The 21,827-nt window shown below is 39.7% G+C and overlaps 1 protein-coding gene across 2 annotated transcripts in view; it reads left to right on the top strand.

The window, feature by feature from the left end:
- Positions 1–21,827, top strand: part of TTBK2 (tau tubulin kinase 2) — a 188,266-nt gene that overhangs the window by 74,564 nt on the left and 91,875 nt on the right. For both annotated transcript variants that reach the window (XM_011941120.1, XM_011941121.1), the window contains 2 exons: positions 8,725–8,798; positions 20,339–20,479. In XM_011941120.1, coding sequence (XP_011796510.1) covers positions 8,725–8,798; positions 20,339–20,479 — 215 coding nt within the window. The remainder of the gene's footprint in view (positions 1–8,724; positions 8,799–20,338; positions 20,480–21,827) is intronic.

The following is a 21,827-nucleotide window of genomic DNA, read 5'->3' as shown; positions in this document are numbered from 1 at the left end:
AAAAAAAAAAAAAAAAAAAAATACATAGTGAGACCTCCATCTCTACAAACTAAGAAAAAAAAATTGACTCAACATGGTGGTACATGCCTGTAGTCCCGTGCTGCTTGGGAGGCTGAAATAGGAGGATTGCCAGAGCCCAGGAATTTGAGTACACTATGATTGTGCCACCATATTCCAGCCTAGGTGACAAAGTGAGATCCTGTCTAAAAATACAAAATATAAGCAAAGAAACAAACTATATGGTTTTAAAACTTAGTACAGAACTAGGATAATCAAGACTATGGTATTGGCAAAGGGATAGACATATAGATCAAGTGGAGTAAAATAGAGATTTTGGACATAGGCTGACCCATACAAAGAAGGCCAGTAATAATCTACAAAGTCGCAAAGGCGAGTCAGTGGAAAACGAATGGTCTTGGTGCTGGAGCTATCAGGCATCCTTTTACAAAAGTAGTGAACCTCCACCGAAACTACACACATTATACAAAAATTTACTGAAGATATACCACACATTGAAATGTGAGATAGAAGGCTGTATAACTTTTAGAAAAAAACATGGAGAAGATCTTTGTAACTTAAGTTTAGGCAAGAAGCTTGTCAAATGATGACAAAAGCATGATTCATAAAATGAAAAAAATTGATAATTTGGATTTCATTAAATTAAAAACTTTGCTTGCAAAAGACGTTATGAAAAGAATGAAAAGACAAGTTACAGAGTGGAAGAAAAATATTTGTGAATCACCTGCAAAGGACTTTTCAGAATATATAAAGCACTCTGAAAACTCAACAATAAGAAAACAAACAATTAAAAATATTTAATAAGCTTTTACAGGTACTTCAAAGAAGATATAGAGTGTTAAATCAGTTGCTGAAAAGATGTTTAGCATAACTAAATATTAGGAGAATACACAGTGAGATATCACTGCACACCATTAGAATGGCTTAAACTATACTTGAACCCGGGAGGTGGAGGTTGTGGTGAGCTGAGATTGAGGTGACTGGCTGTAACCTGGGGCTCCCTTGATTCCCCTCTCTTTGGGTTTGGTTAACGTGCTAGGATGGCTCACAGAACTCAGGGAAACATGTTTACTGGTTTATTAAGGATATTGCAAAGGGTACAGATGAACAGCTGGATGAAGAGATGGATAAGGGTGAGGTGTGGGGGAGTGGGGAGCTTCTGTCTCCTCTCTGGGTAGGCCACTCCCCCAGCACTTCCATTTATTCAGCAAACCAGAAGCTCACACATCTGATTGTTCAAGAGTCTTTATAGAGCTGAATCTCCAGCCCTCCCACTCACCTTTCCTGGAGGTTGGTGGGTGAGGCTGAAAGTTCAGTCCTCTCTTCTAAGCACTTCGTCTTTCTGGTGACTGGCCCCATCCTGATTATTTAGGGCTTCCCCCAAGTTACTGGATTAACATAAATGCAGGTGTTATCAAAAGAGTCATAAATAACGAAGACATTTCTATCAGAAAATTCCATAAGTTTTAGAAACCAGGTGACAAGTATCAGGGACAGAGACTAAATATATTTCATATTATAGTTGACTGTTCCTGTCAGTGGGTTCCACATCCATGCATTCCACATCTGTGGATGCAACCAACCACAGATTGAAAATCTTAGGAAAAAGACTGGGCATGGTGGCTCATACCTGTAATCTCAGCACTTTGGGAGGCTGAGGTGGGGGGATTATTTGAGGTCAGGAGTTCGAGATCAGCCTGGCTATCAGCCTGTGTCTACTAAAAATGCAAAAATTAGCCGGGCATGGTGGTGCACGCCTGTAATCCCAGCTTCTTGGGAGGCTGAGGTATGAGAAGTGCTTGAACCCTGGAGGCAGAGGTTGCAGTGAGATGAGATAGCTCCACTGGACTCCAGCCTGGGTGACAGAGCAAAGTCTGTCTCAAAAATAAATAAATAAGTAAATAAAAATTAGGAAAAAAATATTGCATCTGTACTAAACATATACAGACTTTTTTTTTCCCTGTTATTATTTCCTAAACAATCAGTATGGCAACTATTTACATGGCATTTACATTGTATTAGGTATCATAGGTAATCTAGAGATTATTTAAAATATGGTCGTGCGTCACACAACAGCATTTTGTTCAGTGATAGACAGTGGTCCCATAAGATTATAATACTGTGTTTTTAGTGTACCTTTTCCACATTTAGGTACATAAATATTTAGCATTGTGTTATAACTGTCTATAGTATGCAGTACAGTAACACGCCATACAGGTTTGTAGTCTAGGAGCAATAGGCTATACCGTATAGCCTAGGCATGTAATAGGCTGTTCCATCTGGGTTTTTGTGAGCACACCCCATGATGTTCACACAGTGACTGAATCACCTAAGGATGCATTTCTGAGAACTTATCCCTGTTGTTAAGCAAAGCCTGACTGTATATGGGAGGATGTGCATAGGTTACATGGAAAATAGTACCCCATTTTATTTTATTTTATTTTATTTTATTTTCAAGATGCAGCGTTGCTCTGTTGGCCAGGCTGGAGTGCAATGGTGCAATCTCGGCCCACTGCAACCTCTGCTTCCCAGGTTTAAGTGATTCTCCTGCCTCAGCCTCCTGAGTAGCTGGGATTTTAGGTGCCCGCCACCATGCCCAGCTAAGTTTTCTATTTTTAACAGAGATGGGGTTTCACCAAGTTGGCCAGGTTGGTCTCTAATTCCTGACCTCAGGTGATCCACCCACCTTGGCCTCCCAAATTGCTGGGATTACAGGTGTGAGCTACCATGCCTGGCAGGTACCCCATTTTATATCAGAGACTTGAGTATTGGTAGATTTTGGTATCCAAGGGAGGTCTTGGAACCAGTCCCCCATGGGACTGTATACCACAGTGGCATATAAGGTTTTAGCTTACTTTTCTTGTCTGATCATACTTCCCACCTCAGCCTACCTTAACTCGTATCAAGTCCTCTAGCCTGTCATCTCAATCATCTATCACATGTACTTAGATCCTTTATGACTTTGTGGGTGACCTTCTTGTAGAATACTCTTCTCATAAATGTGTAAAATCTAGTAATTTAATGCTCATGTGAAGCCTCATAAGCCAAATTTTTGAATCTTCTTTATATCTGCAGCAGTTTAATATTATAGAACTCATACTGCATTACATTTTTTTTGTTTACATATCTTGGCTGTGAACTCTTTGAGGGCATGGATCTTAATTTCTCTTGTATTTCTGGTGCCTAGTTTAGTACTTGGCATATAGTAGATTGTCCTGTTTCTGTTCTGTCACAGTCTTTCTTTCCCTGTTTTAATACTTATTGACAAGGTGTTACGTGATTTTAAAATCTGTTTCTGTCATTTCTGGGCATAATGGTTAAGAGCAAAGGCTCTGGCATTAAACTGCTTCTTGTTTTGGTTGTAATTTTGGACAAAGTAACCTCCCTAAGCCTCTATTTCTATATTTGAAAAATGGAGAGTATAGTAATACTTGCATTATTGGCAGGATTAAATGCATGTAACATGCTTGATATAGAGCCTGGCATAAAATGCTTGCACATTATGTGTGCATATTATGCTTATTTGTTTATTTATTTATTTAGAGACCAGGGTCTCACTCTGTCACCCAGGCTGGAGTCAGTGGCATGATCACAGCTCACTGCAGCCTTGTCCTCCCAGGCTCAGCTGCAACTTCCTGAGTAGCTGAAACTACAGGCATGTGCCCCCACACCTGACTGATTTTTGTATTTTTTGTAGAGATGGAGCCTTGCCATGTTGTCCAGGCTAGTAACTCCTGGACTCAAGCAATCCTCCCACCTCAGCCTTCCAGTGTTGGGATTACAGGCATGAGCCACCACTCCTGGCCCATATTATGCATATTTTGTTAGCCATTATTCTATTCATTTATTTACACATATGTAGGGTCCAGCCCCACAGGGTCGGTGGGTTTTTCTCCCCGTGTGCGGAGACGAAAGATTGTAGGAATAAAGACACAAGACAAAGAGATAAAAGAAAAGACAGCTGGGCCCGGGGGACCACTACTACCACGACATGTAGACCAGTAGTGGCCCCGAATGCCAGGCTGCGCTGATATTTATTGGATACAAGACAAAGGGGCAGGGTAAGGAGTGTGAGCCATTTCCAGTGATCGGTAAGGTCACGTGGGTCACGTGTCCATTGGACAGGGGGCCCTTCCCTGCCCGGCAGCCGAGACAGAGAGAGAGAGAGAGAGAGAGACAGCTTATGCCATTATTCCTGCATATCAGAGACTTTTAGTACTTTCACTAATTTACTACTGTTATCTAGAAGGCAGAGCCAGGTATACAGGATGGAACATGAAGGCGGACTAGAAGCGTGACCACTGAAGCACAGCATCACAGAGAGACGGTTAGGCCTCCAGATAACTGCGGGCAGGCCTGACTGATGTCAGGTCCTCCACAAGAGGTGGAGGAGTAGAGTCTTCTCGAAACTCCGGGGAAAGGGAGACTCCCTTTCCCAGTCTGCTAAGTAGTGGGTGTTTTTCCTTGACACTGACGCTACCGCTAGACCACGGTCCGCTCGGCAAAGGACGTCTTCCCAGACGCTGGTGTTACCGCTAGACCAAGGAGCCCTCTGGTGGCCCTGCCCAGGCATGACAGAAGGCTCACACTCTTATCTTATGCTTCTCACTATGTCTTATCTTAGCTCACACTCTTATCTTAGCTCACACTCTTATCTTAGCTCACACTCTTATCTTAGCTTCTCACTATGTCTCCTCAGCTCGTCTGTATGACCTGGTTTTCCTAGGTTATGATTGTAGAGTGAGGATTATTATAATATTGGAATAAAGAGTAGTTGCTACAAACTAATGATTAATGATATTCATATATAATCATATCTATGATCTATATGTAGCATAACTATTCTTATTTTATATGTTTTATTCTACTGGAACAGCTTGTGCTCTCGGCCTCTTGCCTCAGCACCTGGGTGGCTTGCTGCCCACACACATATTCATTGAGCATTTAAATCACTCTTTACTGGGTATTGTGCCAGGTACTGTTACAGCCTAGCAGGTTCTTTTTGCCTGCTGCACAGAAAAAGCCAATACACTGAAACTGGTGTTGCAGCAGAGAGTTTAATAATTGCAGTGTGGCTCAGTGAGGATGGTGTGTGATATTTCTCAAATCTGCCTCCCTGAGAATTTGACAACTAGGGTTTTTAAGGATAGTTTGGTGGGGAGGGGGCTAGGGAATGGGCACTGCTGATTAGTTGAGTTAGGGATGAAATCACAGGGTTATTGAAATTATCTTCATGTGCTCAGTCGTTTCCTGGGTCGGGGACACCTGGGTGGTGTCAGTTGGTCCACTAAAAAATATCTCAAACACCAGTCTTAGGTTTCACAATAGCAATGTTACGAGTAGGGGCAATTGGGAAGTTACAAATCTTTTTTCTTTTTGAGACCGTGTCTCTCTCTGTCGTCCAGGCTGGAGTGCAGTGGCGCGATCTTGGCTCACTGCAGCCTCCTCCTCCTGGGTTCAAGTGATTCTTCTCCCTCAGCCTCTTGAGTATCTGGGACTACAGGCACATGCTACCATGCCCGGATAATTTTTGTATTTTTAGTAGAAACGGGGTTTCACCATATTGGCCAGCCTGGTCTGAAACTCCTGAACTCATGATCTGCCTGCCTCAGCCTCCCAAAGTGCTGGGATTGCAGGTGTGAGCCACTGCACCCAGCCAGAAGTTACAAATCTTATCGCCACCAGCTAGTGACTCCTGAGTAGTAGGCAATTACAAAAAGGTAAGTTAGGAAACAATGACTAGTTGTTATTTAACTATGCCTAAACCTTAACAGAATTCAGGTGCCTACCATAATTCTGTTTTTGGCCTTTCATTAGTTTTATAAAAGCAGTGTCTGTCCCCAAAGAAAGAGTGGGTTTGTTTTGAGAAGGGGCCATTATCATCCTTGCTTTAAAGTTAAACTGCAAACTAAATTCCTCCCATAGTCAGCTTGGCCTGTGTGTAGGGATGAGCAAAGGTAGTTAGCTTGTGAGTTTAGAAGCAAGATAGAATCAGCTATGTTGGATGTCTCTCACTGTTACAGTTTTTGCAAAAGTGTTTTTAGTACCAGAACAAGATAGATATGGTCCCTGTACATGACAGAAAAGTGGAGTCTTAAGGAATGGATAATGCAAGGAAAACACTATTTAACTTATTTTTTATTGTTTCTTTGAAGCTGAGGACAACAGTAAGTTGCTAATGATCATCATTTGATCCTTTCATTGTTACTACAGTGTAATAGATAGCACTGTTTTGCAAATATATGTAAAATATGTGTTAAGTGATCAACATGTACTGTGTACCATGTGAATTATTGTGTTCTCCATTGCACCCATTCTTGCTAGCTTATAACCCTCTTTTTAAACAAAAACATAGAGTGAGAGAGCAATCTTGTACTGATTGATAACACAGATGCAAAAAAATGAGTTTTTTTTTTAAAGGGAAGGGGTCTTGCTATGTTGCCCAGGCTGGTCTCAAACTCCTGGCCTCGTACAATCCTCCCACCTTAGCTTCCCAAGTAGCTGGGATTATAGGCGAAGTCATTGCCCCTGGCTTTGCTGCGTCTTAATTGTGTTTATATTTTAAGCCAGTTAGGAAGCAAATTTTCTTTGAGTGTTTCATCAGTCTACCAAATCTTCGTCTTCAAGCTTTGGCCTGTTACTCTTCCTTACTTTCAAGCAAGCTCCTTCAAAGACTGTCTGCCCTCATATTTCACATTCTATTTACTCTTTAACCCATTATAAACTGACTTCTGCCCCTTGACTCACTAATGACTTCCTGTTTATATTAGTACTTCTCAGCCTTTCTATGTACTTGTCAATGTCCACTTCTGCCCTCATGAAGTGTTCTCCCTTGGTTTCTGTGATACCCCTCTCTCAGTGTCCTCCTATCTTTCAGGCTATTCCTCTGTTTCCTTGAGGGACTCTTATTTTTGCTCATGCTTTGAATATTGCATTTTCTAGGGTGGGCATGGTGGCTCACGCCTGTAATCCCAGCACTTTGGGAGGCTGAGGCGGGAGGATTGCTTGAGCCCAGAGTTTGAGATCAGCCTGGGCAAGATAGACCCTGTTTTAAAAATAATAATAATAATTAAATATTGCATTTTCCAAATTATGTGCTGAAGTTTATTTTCCTCTTATATTCTTTCACTTGTCAATCTTCCATCTATTGTCCATGAATTAATGGTTCCTCAGTGTACCTCTCGAGGTCTGCCTTTTGGTCTCAGCACCAGGCCGGAACTTACAATGTCTACTGAATTCACTTGATTGTCCTAAAATTCAACATTTTAATATCACTTAAAATCTATACAACCTACTGTATTCTCTTATTTTGGTACAACTTTTCATTTAATTTTGCCAATTCTAGTAAAAAACTACATCTTTAATATCGGTCAGATTTATCTTATTTTATCTGTCTCTAATCCCCTTATTCTTTCTCCTGGATATTGTAACTATCCCCCAGAGTGACCTTCTCCACTAGAATTGACCCCTTTGTAGTCTACCCTCCTCATTGCTGCCACAGCGTTTTAGTATGTTATTCTTTATCTTAAAATCTTTTTGATACTTCTCATTACCCTGCAGTAGTTTTCAAATATCTCTCTATGTCCTACCTGGTTTAGGATCATTTAAAGAACTTTTGAGGCCAGGTGCAGTGACTTATGCCTGTAGTCTCAGCACTTTGGGAGGCTGAGGCGGGCAGATCGCTTGAGCCCTGGAGTTTGAGACCAGCCTGGGCAACATGGTAAAACCCCATCTCTACAAAAAATAGAAAAATCAGCCAGTTGTGGTGGCACACACCTCTAGTCCCAGCTATTCGGGAGGCTGAGGTGGGAGGATCAGTTGAGCCTTCCAGGAGGCAGAGGTTGCAGTGAGCCAAGATCATGCCACTGCACTTCAGCCTGGGCAACAAAGTGAGATCCTGTCTCAAAAAAATAAAAAATAACAACGAACTTTTTTGAAAAGCTCATATTCTGTATCTTTCTCCACAGATTCTGAATCAATATAGAACTTAGGAATCTTTAAAAAGTTTTCCACTGCCTTTGGGTCAGTGGTGTCAAAAAACAAAAATAAAGTGTTCCAGATGGTTTTCATAAGTAGCCAGGGTTGAAAAACACTAACCTATACATGCAGCTCAATTCTTTTGGGGGGTCTTTGCATGCTTTTCTTTAATCAGATTTCTGCTGTACCCCTGCTCCCCTCTGTGCCCCAGCCAGCACTGTTCTGGGTTTCTCAGATGGAACTCAGGTTGAAAATCACTGGGCGAATCTGCATCAGTGAGGCCCCCAAAGATTGTGGGTCTTGCAGAAGTCATAGCGGTGAGTACCGTAACATATCTAAAATTCAGGGTTTCTATTTCTAACATAGTTCTTTTTTATTGTTCTTCTGTGGCTTCATATGTATCATATCTGGGCAGGTTGATCTGAATTGACCACTTAATCTTTTCCTCCCTAAATAAATTATCATACATTTGTTTCCTCATTCATATATTAATTTGCTTATTTATTCATTCAAATAATCATTTATTTGACCACATAAAGGAATAGTACAGTGCCTGGGAGGAGAGGAGGTAGGTAGAAAATTTTAATAATACAAGTTTTCTATCCTTAAGGTTCTCAAGATGTATTTTGTATTCAATCATAAAATACTATACAGAAAAGCAAATTATTAATATTTTAAGAGAAATCATAGTATATTCTTTTCCACTGTTTTCTTTCTTTTTTTATCCAGGGAAAGACCATGTTTGCAGATTTATTGGCTGTGGGAGGAATGATCGATTCAACTATGTGGTCATGCAGTTGCAGGTAGGTTACCTTGAAAACGTGTCTTGAAATCCTTCCATTTTGATCAAAGTATACAATTACAGTGAATATGAATAAAAAATAACAATATTCTTAGTACCATGTGAGAATGTTTTATACTGTGCAGATGGAACTTTATTTAAACAGACGATACAGATTTTCCAAAAATGAAATAATTGTCTTTGTCCGCTATTTGAGTTGACCTGTATCTTTATGGATTGTCATTTTTGCAGTTTTCGATCCCTGGGTGGATGAGGGGATATAATGTGAATCTTACCCCTTCTACTGTTCATTACCTTAGGGATTCCAGTTTTCCATTTGTATTCTAAAGTATTGTCTTAGTCTGTTTTGTGCTGCTGCAGAATACCCAAGACTGAGTAATGCATAAAGAACAGAGATTTATTTCTTACCATTCTGGAGGTTGGAAAATCCTAGCTCTAGGGACCCACATCTTGCAGGGGGCTTCTTGCTGCATCATTCCATAGTAGAAGTTGGAAGTGCAAGTAAGTATGCACATGGGCAAGGAAGGTGAAGAAGGGGTCCTAGCTCATCCTTTTTGTCGGGAACCTACTTCCAAGATAACTACCCCACTTCCACACCAAAATATGTCTCAAAATAAGGCATCTATATGGCCAAAAAACATATGAAAGAATGTTCAACATCACTAATCTTTAGAGAAATGCAAATCAAGACCACAGTAAGATACCAGCTCACACCAGTCAGAATGACTATTATTATAAAGTCAGAAAATAACAGATGCCGGTGAGATTGCAGTGAAAAGGAAACACTTGTACACGGCTGGTGGGAATATAAATTAGTTCAGCTACTGTGGAAAGCTGTCTAGAGATTTCTCAGAGGACTTAAAACAGAGCTACCATTCAACCTAGCAACCCCATTACGGGGTATATACCCAAAGGAATAAAATCCTTCTACCAAAAAGATACATGGCCTTATGTGTTCATCGCAGCACTATTCACAATAGCAAACAAGTGGAATTAACCTTACGTGCATATCAGTGGTGAACTGGATAAAGAAAATGTGGTACATGTATACCATGGAATACTACACAGCCATAAAAATGAATGAAATCATGTTCTTTGCAGCAACATGGATGCAGCTGGAAGCCATTATGCTAAGCAAATTAATGCAGGAATAGAAAACCGAATGCTGCATGTTCTTACTTATAAATGGGAGCTAAACTTTGAGTACACGTGGACACAAAGAGGGGAACAATAGACACCAGGGCCTACTTTGAGGGTGGAGCAAAGAAGGAGGATGAGGGTCAAAAAACTAGCTGTTGGATACTATGCTCATTACCTATGTGACAAAATCATTTTCACACCAAACACCAGCAACACATAATTTGCCCGTGTATCAAACCTGCACGTGTACCCCTGAACCTGAAATAAATATTGGAAAAGAAAAGAAAAACCATAGCAAGTACCAGTCTTGAGTACTTGAAACTTTAAACAGTAGTTGAGATAGAGGAGAAATGCCATTCCTTTTTCTTTTTTTTCCGTCAGTAACATAACTCTGTTCCATATATATATATTCTTTTTTTTTGAGATGGAGTCTTGATCTGTCACCCAGGCTGGAGTGTAGTAGGGTAATCTTGGCTCACTGAAACCTCCCTCTCCCAGGTTCAAGCGATTCTTCTGCCTCAGCCTCCCAAGTAGCTGGGATTACAGCCGTGCTCCACTAAGCTCGGCTAATTTTTGTATTTTTAGTAGAGATGGGGTTTCATCATGTTGGCCACACTGGTCTCGAACTCCTGACCTCAGGTGATCTGCCCACCTCGGCTTCCCACAGTGTTGGGATTACAGGCGTGAGCCACTGCCCCCGGCCTGTTCCCTGTTCTTTAGATGGTAGTGGAGTTAGGTCCAGAGGAAAGAGATTCAGAATAGGAATATTGGAATAATGGCTACAGTGGGGAGAAGAGGGAAGCCTTTCTATTTTCTCTGACACTGCCTCTGCCCCTGAAAACACACACACACACACACACACCCTGAACTGTAGTCACCCTCAAAGTTTAAAAACTGTGGTTCATGTTGATCTTGCTGCCTAGATCTAGAATTCTCAGTATTTCTTTTCATCTTAAGCAAACATTGTTTTGGGCATTTGACTTCTTTCTTTTCTTTTTTTTCTTTTTTCTTTTTTTTTTTTTGAGACGCAGTCTCGCTCTGTCACCCAGGCTGAGTGCTATGGCGCAATCTCGGCTCACTGCAACCTCTGCCTCCCGGGTTCAAGTGATTCTCCTGCCTCGGCTTCTGGAATAGCTGGGTTTACAGGTGGCCGCCACCATGCCCGGCTATTTTTTGTATTTTTAGTACAGACAGGGTTTCACCGTGCTGACCAGGCTGGTATTGAACTCCTAACCTCAGGCAATCTGCCCACCTCAGCCTCCCAAAGTGCTGGGATTACATGTGTGAGCCACCGTGCCCAGGCGGTTTCTTTATTTTCTTCCAAGTTATCTAAATAACAGTGATTCTAAAGACATAGATCCTGGCCTAAATGCTTCCTCTTCTCATCAGGAGGCTTTTCTTGTTTCCCTCAGCCATCCTTCAGATTTCATTTAAAGATATTAACCTCTGTAGATGTAACCTTAAGGTCTTTTTGAGTCATGGGATTCACTAACTCTTGAGCCAGCCTGGTTTTATTTATTTAAGCAGCTATCCCTGAACCTTTTTTTTTTTTTTTTTTGAGACAGAGTCTTACTCTGTCACCAGGCAGGAGTGCAGTGGCGTGATCTCGGCTCACTGCACCCTCCTCCTCCCGGGTTCAAGTGATTATTGTGCCTTAGCCTCTCAAGTGGTTGGGATTACAGGCACACAGCACCACACCTGGCTAATTTTTATGTTTATTAGAGACTGGATTTCACCATTTTGCTCAGGCTGGTCTTCAACTCCTGACCTCAAGTGATCCACCCACCTCGGCCTCCCAAAGTGCTGGGATTACAGGCGTGAGCCACCACACCTGGCCTTTTTTTTTTTTTTTCGATGTTGTCTTGCTTTGTCACCCAAGCTGGAGTACAGTGGCACGATCTCAGCTCACTGCAACCTTCACCTTCTGGGTTCAAGTGATTCTCCTGCCTCAGCCTCCAGTGTAACTCAGACTACAGGTGTGCACCACCACGCCTGTGTAATTTTTGTATTTTTAGTAGAGACAGGCCAGGCTGGTCTTGAACTCAGCCTCCGGTGTAGCTTGGACTATAGGTGCGCGCCACCACGCCTGTGTAATTTTTGTATTTTTAGTAGAGACAGGATTTCACCATGTTGGCCAGGCTGGTCTTGAACTCCTGACCTAAGGTGATCTTCCCGCCTCAGTCTCCCAAAGCCCTGGGATTATAGGCGTGAGCCACTACGCCCAGCCTCTCAGCCTTTTTAGATCATTAATTTGGATCCTGCTTTCTCTCATTTTGGCTAGTAATAATATAAATTTTTGTGTGACATTTTACAGTTTTCATCTGGATTTATCATCTTATTTGATCCTCATTATACCCCCATGGGGAGGAGAGAACAAGTTTTATCCCTCTTTTGCATATGGAGAAGCTGAGTCTCAAGGAGGTTTGTGATTTGTCTGGTACTAGCCTACTTGATGGGTATTAAAGCTTGGTGGAAGTTTGAACCCAGTATTCTTTAGGCAGTAATAAGAGAAAACTGTTTTGTTTCAAGTTACTACTGACTGGAGAATTATAGAAAGCAGGTTTTTTTCTTTAATCTGCAGAGTCTTTCTCAGTCTTAGCATATACTCATTTTCATTCTTGTACTTAACCTAAATCTGACTTTCTGTAAATGGGAAGGCTCCTGGTACTGGGAAACCCCAGAGACTGGTGTATATTAGACAATGATGACCTTTGTGGCCTTTGGCAAGTTCCTATGGATTTGTCTAAGAACTTTTCCATTTCAATTGGATGCTATATTTTTTTCCTGTAACAAGAAAGTTAACCCATTTAAACTCCCATCTGTACAGTTTGTGGTTGACTTGATTTGGGATTAGGCTAAAGCTGGTGTAACCGCTAGAGCATATTTTCTCTTATTTGACATATGGAAGATCACTACTGAGTCTCCTCCATGTATTCAGCTTCCCACAGAGAGTCCTAATTTATTCTAAAAACCATAAATTCATTATTCTTAAGATAAACTTGTTCTTTTCCTCCTGCTGATTCAATTACATAATATCTACCTTAAAATTTTTTAAGGAACAACCCTATCTCTGTTGTAGAAATTCTAACTATTTGGCGTTAAAATGGTTTTTAAAATCTTACAGAGCTCAAGCAGTTGTACACATTTTTTTCTCAATTCCCCTTGCAGGACATTGGCCAGGTCTCACCTAATATTTTGTCATCACTGAAGCTTTATATGAGCATCTTTAGTATAGCCTAAGGGTGATATATTGTGATAAGTACATCAACTATGGAGCTGCAAAACATTTTTTCGAGTTCTGTAACCAGTACAACTGTAGATCTAGATTGCCTGATACCTACAACCTTTTAAAAACTTTTTTTTTTTTTTTTTTTGAGACGGAGTCTCGCTCTGCTGCCCAGGCTGGAGTGCTGTGGCCGGATCTCAGCTCACTGCAAGCTCCGCCTCCGGGGTTTACGCCATTCTCCTGCCTCAGCCTCCCAAGTTGCTGGGACTACAGGCGCTCGCCACCTCATCCAGCTAATTTTTTGTATTTTCTTTTAGTAGAGACAGGGTTTCACTGTGTTAGCCAGGATGGTCTCGATCTCCTGACCTCGTGATGATCTGCCCGTCTCGGCCTCCCAAAGTGCTGGGATTACAGGCTTGAGCCACCGCGCCCAGCCAAAAACTTTTTATTATGGGAAAAATTAAACATACACAAAGTAGAGAGAATAGTATAATTTATACCCATCTACTCATTACCCAGCATCAACAACTATCAGTATATGGCTAATCTTGTTTCAAGTATTTTCTCTTTCTCCTATCCCTCCCGAAATTATAGGTAATCCAAGGTATATTTTATATATATATACATTTCTAGAAGACCAGAACTCTTCTTTTCTCTTAAAGTAACCAAAATACCCAATAATAATTCCTTAATAATAGCACAAATATCAAACCAATCTTCAGATTTCCTTGATTGTCCGTCTCTTTAATAAAAACAATTTTTTTTTACATTTGGTTTATTTGAATTGGGTTCCAAATAGGGTTCACACATTGCCTGTCTCTTAAGCCTCTTTCAGTATATTGGTTCTCCCTCTGTCTTATTTTCTTGCAATTTTCTTTTCATTGTGTTTATTGATGTTGATAAAAATGGAGGAATGTGACATGCGCACATTACCATATTCTGGATTTTGCTGGTTGTTTCCCTGTGGTTGTCTTTAATATGTATTTCTGTCCCCTGTATTTTCTATAAATTGATGATTATATAAGATTCCAGATTTACTCTGCAAGGATACTTCAGAGGTGGGTTGTATGCTTCCTCTTGAATCACATCAGGAGGTAGTGTCTGATTGTCTCTCTTTTAGTGAGGTTGAGATTAGTCAATGAGTTCAGGCCTTGTCAGTCTAATCCATCCATTTTAAAGTTCCCAATGGTTTTTTCCTAATGGTTTTATCAACCCATTTGTAATAATCATCCATTATTTTAATGGGAGTTGCAAATACAGTGTTCTATCATTTTATTCTTTTTTTGTTAACTAGAATTCTTCTTAAAAAGCACTGCATTCAGTATTAGGTTATCCTCAAGTATATTTTATATAGGAAAGGCAGGACTACTACCTGATTATTTTATTTATCAGTTTTTAGGATAATGAATTGGTTCTCTAATATAAACATAATCATATATAACTATATAATAAATCCATAAATTCATGGATTTAACATATTTGATGTCTTTCAATTATTGCAGTTTTATTTAGTTTTTTGAGATGGAGTCTCACTCTGTCGCCCAGTCTGGAGTGCAGTGGCACGATCTTGGCTCCCTGCAACCCCTACCTCCTGGGTTCCAGCGATTCTCCTGCCTCAACCTCCCAAGTAGCTGGGATTATAGGCACACTCCACCATACCCAGCTAATTTTTTAATTTTTAGTAGAGATAGGGTTTCCCCATGTTGGCCAGGTTAATCCCAAACCCCCAAAGTGCTAGGATTACAGGCATAAGCCACTGCACCTGGCCTATGGTTTTTTTAATATTCAAATTGTCTCATCTTTTGCTACAGGGACTTCTTTCATGTTGGATCTGGATTCATTTTGTTAGGACTAGGCTGCAGCAGTCTTTGATAGCATCCTTATTTTTTGGTGCAATACTATGTACCAGGCTCATTCTGTATATTTCATACTCCAGATCTGGAATCAGCCATTTCTCCATTAAGCCTTGGCTCCTTTTAATGGGAAATGATGTTTAGAGACCAGAATCTAGATGATGTGGGTGTCTGTTGAAAGTGGATTGGTCATTATTTTTCATTTTTTTCAAGTGGATGGATTTAAGAAATGCATTTTTAAAAATGAGAAAGTATGCCATGATTCATATTGATGTTTCTAATTCAAATTTACAGTGATGTAATTGCTAATAACATCTACTTACATTTGTATCTCTTTCCTTTTATACACCCTTCTGGTTTTTTTTTTTTTTTTTTTTTTTTGAGATGGGGTCTCAATCTTGTCGCCCAGTCTGGAGTGCAGTGGCACGATCTTGGCTCCCTGCAACCCCTACCTCCTGGGTTCCAGCGATTCTCCTGCCTCAACCTCCCAAGTAGCTGGGATTATAGGCACACGCCACCATACCTAGCTAATTTTTTAATTTTTAGTAGAGATAGGGTTTCCCCATGTTGGCCAGGTTAATCCCAAACCCCCAAAGTGCTAGGATTACAGGCATAAGCCACTGCACCTGGCCTATGGTTTTTTTAATATTCAAATTGTCTCATCTTTTGCTACAGGGACTTCTTTCATGTTGGATCTGGATTCATTTTGTTAGGACTAGGCTGCAGCAGTCTTTGATAGCATCCTTATTTTTTGGTGCAATACTATGTACCAGGCTCATTCTGTATATTTCATACTCCAGATCTGGAATCAGCCATTTCTCCATTAAGCCTTGGCTCCTTTTAATGGGAAATGATGTTTAGAGACCAGAATCTAGATGATGTGGGTGTCTGTTGAAAGTGGATTGGTCATTATTTTTCATTTTTTTCAAGTGGATGGATTTAAGAAATGCATTTTTAAAAATGAGAAAGTATGCCATGATTCATATTGATGTTTCTAATTCAAATTTACAGTGATGTAATTGCTAATAACATCTACTTACATTTGTATCTCTTTCCTTTTATACACCCTTCTGGTTTTTTTTTTTTTTTTTTTTGAGATGGGGTCTTGCCCTGGCTGGAGCACAGTGGAGTAATCACAGCTCGCTTCGGCCTCTACCTCATGGGGTCGAGTGATCCTCTCACCACACCTTTCTGAGTAGCTGGGACTACAAGTGTGTGCCACCATGCCCAGTTAAATTTTTTTGTTTGTTTGCTTTGTTTTGTTTTTTTGAGACAGAGCCTCTTTCTGTTGCCCAGGCTGGAATGCAGTGGCACAATCTCGGCTCACTGCAACCTCCTCCTCTCGGATTCAAGCGATTCTCCTGCCTCAGCCTCCTGAGTATCTGGGACTACAGGCACATGCCACCACGCCCAGCTAATTTTTGTATTTTTAGTAGAGATGGGGTTTCACCATGTTGACAAGGATGGTCTCGATCTCTGGATCTTGTGATCTGCCTGCCTTGGCCTCTTAAAGTGCTGGGACTACAGACGTGAGCCACCGTGCCTGGCCCTAATTTTGTAATATTTTGTAGTGATGAGGTCTCAGTATGTTGCCCAGGCTGGTCTTGAACTCCTGGGCTCAAGTGATCTTCCTGCCTTGGCTTCCCAAAGTGTTGGGATTATAGATGTGAGCCACCACACCTGGCCTACACTTTTTAGTATATAGATGAAATTATATGGTTAGAATTTACATGAAAATAATTCAGTACGTGTGGGTGGGAGGGGAGAGGATATGGATGAGGAGGTGAATAATAGATGAAACAAGACTGGGCATGAATTGATAATTGTTAATTCTGGGTGACCAGTAGATACATGAAGGTTCATTATATTATTTTTTCTCCTTATGGGTATGTTTCATATCTTCAATGTAGAAATTCACTTGCATTTTTATTAAGATCTTGTAAATTTGTAGAGAAATGAACTTGCTTCTTTAATTCATTCCACATTACTATATATAGTCCTCTTCCTTTTTTTTTTTTTTTTACAAAATATGGTGGCTTGTGACATTTTATTTTATTTAAAAAATTTTTACTTTAGTTTTGGGTACATGTGAAGGTTTGTTACATAGATAAACATGTGTCATGAGGTTTTTTTGTGTGTAATATTACGTCACCCTGGTGTTAAGCTCAGTACCCAATAGTTATCTTTTCTGCCTCTCTCCCTCCTTCTACCCTCCCCCTCCTTCTACCCTCCCCCTCCAGTAGACCCTAGTATCTGATGTTTTCTTCTTTGTGTTCATAAGTTCTTGATTCTTCATTTTTTGAATGACTGCATATCAGTCAGTAAGATGACTGTACCATTATTTATGTAACTATTCATTTATTAATGTACTTACGATAGTACCCCCTTATCTGAGGAGATACTTTCTGAGGCCCCAAGTGGATGCCTAAAACCACAGATCATACTGAACCCTGCACATCTGGGTAACTGATTGGGCCACTAAGTGATTAGTGGGCAGGTAACAGCATGTGGACACGCTTGACTAAAGGGACGATTCACGTCCTGGGCCTGATGGAGCAGGATGGTATGAGATTTCATCACATATGAGAATGGCCTGTAATGTAAAACTTATTAACTGTTTTATTTCTGGCATATCCTATTTAATATTTTTGCACCATGGTTGACTGTGGGAAACCAGTAAAGTAAAACCATGGATAAAGTAAAACCATGGATAACCATGGACTATTGTATAGATTGTTTTCAATTTTTCTTTGTAACAAATAATAATTCATTAGTAGTATTTACTTTAAAGTATAATTTAGTGGGTACCTGCATGTTTTTACCTTGTTAATAGCACTTTACCCCATACTTTTATCAGTTTTGTGTTTACCTTCTCAGATTTTGTGAGTTGATACGTTAGGCTTGTATTTTAAAATATTTAATTTTCTTAAAGTATTACTAATGTCATAAATAAAATTTGATTGATTTCCTTTTGAAAGTTTTTGTGGTGAAAGCTGTTTACAAATAATGTACCCTAGAACTTAAAGTATAAAAAAAAAATAAAAATAAATAAATAAATAAAATACAAAAAAAAAAACAAAAAAAAACAAATAAAGTTTCAATATTAGGTATATTTTCGGCAATCAAAATTTTGATTTTTGAAGAAAAAGCTATTGGAATTCTAATAAAAGTTATTAGGTACTCTCACATGGTTATACAGTTCACTGCTGTAGATTGTCACTTATTTTACATTTGCTACAGGTGTGAGGAACAACAAATTTCCATTAAAAATAATAACTAAGGTAAATCCCAATTAATTTACATTATGAGAAAGCTTCATTTAAAAAGGAAGATACGAAGTATGAAAGGATCCTGACTTTACTGTAACTTTTAAACTGTTACTTGAGGAGTACTTCATATTTTATTTTGAATGACAATCTAAGAATTTATTACTTTTCAAAAGTGAATCAATTATCTTTAGATGAAGTCATAATATTAGTGGCACAGTACCCCTAAAGATATATTATAAAATTGTGGGAATAGATTGGGATATTTAAATCCCCTTGGGACAGGAGAGCCAGTCTTTTCTTTGGGAGGTAGTGCTGCAGGGCCATGGTCCTGCTCTCCTTTTCAGATTACTGGTTTGTTACCTAAGCAGCAAGGAACCTTGGTGGAGCAGCATCATGAAAAAGTCTGTAGAAAAGCTCTGTGAAAGAGGACTGTAAAAGAAGAGCACTTTGGAGTCAGACAGAGTTAGATTTGGAAAACAGCTTTACATTAACAGGTTAACATTATTTAACCTTTTAGAACCTTAGTTTCCTTATCTGTAAAACAGACACAGGAACAACTTCTATTTAGGGTACTGTGAGGCTTCAATGCAATCATGAACGGCAGATGCTGGATGTATTCATTGCTTTTATATACTTCTACAAGTAAATTGAATGTTTGTCATATAATGTTTGGTCAAAATAACAACAGTTAGCCTATGTTGAGTACCTATTGTGCACCACACAGTATTCTAAAAACTTTATATGGGGCCAGGCACGGTGGTTCACACCTATAATCCCATCATGTCAGAAGGCTGAGATGGGAGGCAAGGAGTTTGAGACCAGCCTGGTCAACATAGCAAGACCCCATTTCTCTTTAAAAAACAAAACACACGCACAAAAAACTTTACATAGATCTTGTTTAATACTCACAGAGCTCTGTGAGGTAGGTTTTATTAGCTTGTTTTTATGAGGAAACTGATTGAAGAAAGTTAAGTAACTTGTTTGAGAATATATGTTAGGCAGTAATGAGGAATTAGTGCTCTTTGTATGTATATGCATTATCTATACTTGATCGTGTGTGTGTGTGTGTGTGTGTGTGTATATATATATATATATTTTTTTTTTTTTTTTTTGAGATAGAGTCTCGCTGTTTCGCCCAGGCTGGAGTGCAGTGGCATGATCTCGGTTCACTGCAACCTCTGCCTCCTTGGTTCAAGCGATTCTTTTGCCTCAGCCTCCTGAGTTGCTGGGACTACAGGCATGTACCACCACACCTGGCTAAATTTTTGTATTTTTAGTAGAGACAGGGTTTCACCGTGTTAGCCAGGATGGTCTCACTGTCCCGACCTCGTGATCCGCTTGCCTCGCCTCCCAAACTGCTAGGATTACAGGCATGAGCCTCCACTCCCGGCCTGATCACATATTTTAAGTAAATAAATATAAGTGTAAATAATATAAATTATATATTTGATTACTTATATTTTAAATAATCAAGACTTTTTTGTTACGACATCAGAGATAAAGGGAAGCATGATGAATCAGAAACATGATATGCTAAAAATCTCATTATTCTAAAACTTGTCGGAAACATTCATATGATTAAGAGATCTGTTGAGTGAGAGGATCACAATTTGGGTAAAATTCTTGCTATTGGCCGGGTACGGTGGTTCTTGACTGTAATCCCAGCACTTTGGGAGACTGAGGTGGGTGGATCACCTGAAGTCAGGAGTTCGAGACCAGCCTGACCAACATGGTGAAACCCCGTCTCTCCTAAAAACAGAAAAATTTGCTGGGCGTGCTGGCGCGCACCTGTAACCCCAGCTACTTGGAAGGCTGAGGCAGGAGAATCGCTTGAACCCAGGAGGTAGCAGTTGCAGTGAGCCGAGATCGTGCCATTGCACTCCAGCCTGGACAACAAGAGTGAAATTCCATCTCAAAAAAAAAAAAAAAAGAAAAAAAATTCTTGCTATTTTACTGAAAACATATTTTTCAATGGTAAGTGAGTGGTTTCCCAGTTTTCTCTTCTAACATAGTTTTAGTACTGTATTTGAAAGTGTTTATTTGATTTCCACAGGGTCGGAATCTGGCAGATCTTCGCCGTAGCCAGTCCCGAGGCACATTCACCATTAGTACTACTCTCCGGCTGGGTAGACAGATTTTGGAGTCTATTGAAAGCATTCATTCTGTGGGGTTCTTGCATCGAGACATCAAACCGGTAGGGACCTTTTCTGTCCAGAGCACAGAATGAGTTTGATACTCTTAATGTTATCCTGGGACACAATAAATTACAAATGCAGCTTTATGTATTTGTTGTAGTAAAATACAAGGTAATATTTTCATTTCGATAGAGACCTGGAAGCAAAAATATAACTTACCTCTTAATTTTTTAAGTAATAATTACAACTACAACTTATTTTCAGGAGTTTTTCTCATACAATGAAAATAAAAACTGAGACTGGGGCGGTGGCACATGCCCATAGTCCCAGCTACTCAGGAGGCTGAAGCAGGAGGGTTCCTTGAGTGCAGGAGACGGAGACTGCAGTGAGCTATGATCGCTCCTGTGGATAGCCACTGCACCCCAGCCTGGGCAGCATAGTGAGATCCTGTCTCTTAAAAAAGGTTATGTTTGCTATTATTATGTGTGCTAACATTGCCATTTACTTAGCTTTAAGCCTAAATTGGCTTTATTCCCTGGTTTCTTTTATAGATATATTGGTTAAAAAACTGTATATGTTGCTTTTGGTTGTTCATACTGTGTTCTTGAACTATTTCTTAAGTCAAAAATTATAAGAAATCATCAGTTGTGAAAGACCTTATTTTTCTCCTGAGTGCTACTGTGGAAATATAGTGGGGTTTTTATTTACTAATCTGTTTTTCTTAGAAATTGTCATTTCCATAAGTGTGAAATAGGTTTTTTCGTCCTTTTTGGTATTTGATTGTTCATTAGGTGAAACGACCCATTTCTGATATACCATATTTACTATAAATGTATCATATGTTGGTACAGTTGAAAAATATAACTGTCTGTTGTTACATGACTTCTAAAATTAGTTTACATGAAAATGCTAACTAAATTTAACATGGTAGAGTCAGTCTATTTCTATGCATCATTATTTGAGAACCATGGTGATTGGAATAGTTTCTGTTTTTATCAGAAAGCCCATAAGTAGAACAATATTAAAAAAAAAAAAAAACCTAACAATTCTGGTAACAATTTGGCCTTTACCTTCACAAGTCCTCTTACTTACATACTCATCTTTGCGTTTGTGGTCATTTAATATTACACTGATTGTCATTAGGGGAAGAATACAAAGTGTATTTTCCTTAAGTCCATTTTGAAATGTTTCTATAAATTGTATTTTAATTTTAGACTTAGTGAAATTCAGTTTTATGATGTTTATAGGAAATTCTTTTTTTTTTTTTTAATTTTTTTTGTGATGGAGTCTCACTCTGTCGCCCAGGCTAGAGTGCCGTGGCGCAGTCTTAGCTCACTGCAACCTCCGCCTCCTGGATTCAAGCAGTTCTTCTGCCTCAGCTTCCTGTGTAGCTGGAATAACAGGCGC

Source organism: Colobus angolensis, unplaced genomic scaffold, assembly GCF_000951035.1.
Source record: "Colobus angolensis palliatus isolate OR3802 unplaced genomic scaffold, Cang.pa_1.0 Scaffold199, whole genome shotgun sequence".
Lineage (NCBI taxonomy): Eukaryota > Metazoa > Chordata > Mammalia > Primates > Cercopithecidae > Colobus > Colobus angolensis.
This window is presented reverse-complemented; position numbering and strand designations above follow the sequence as displayed.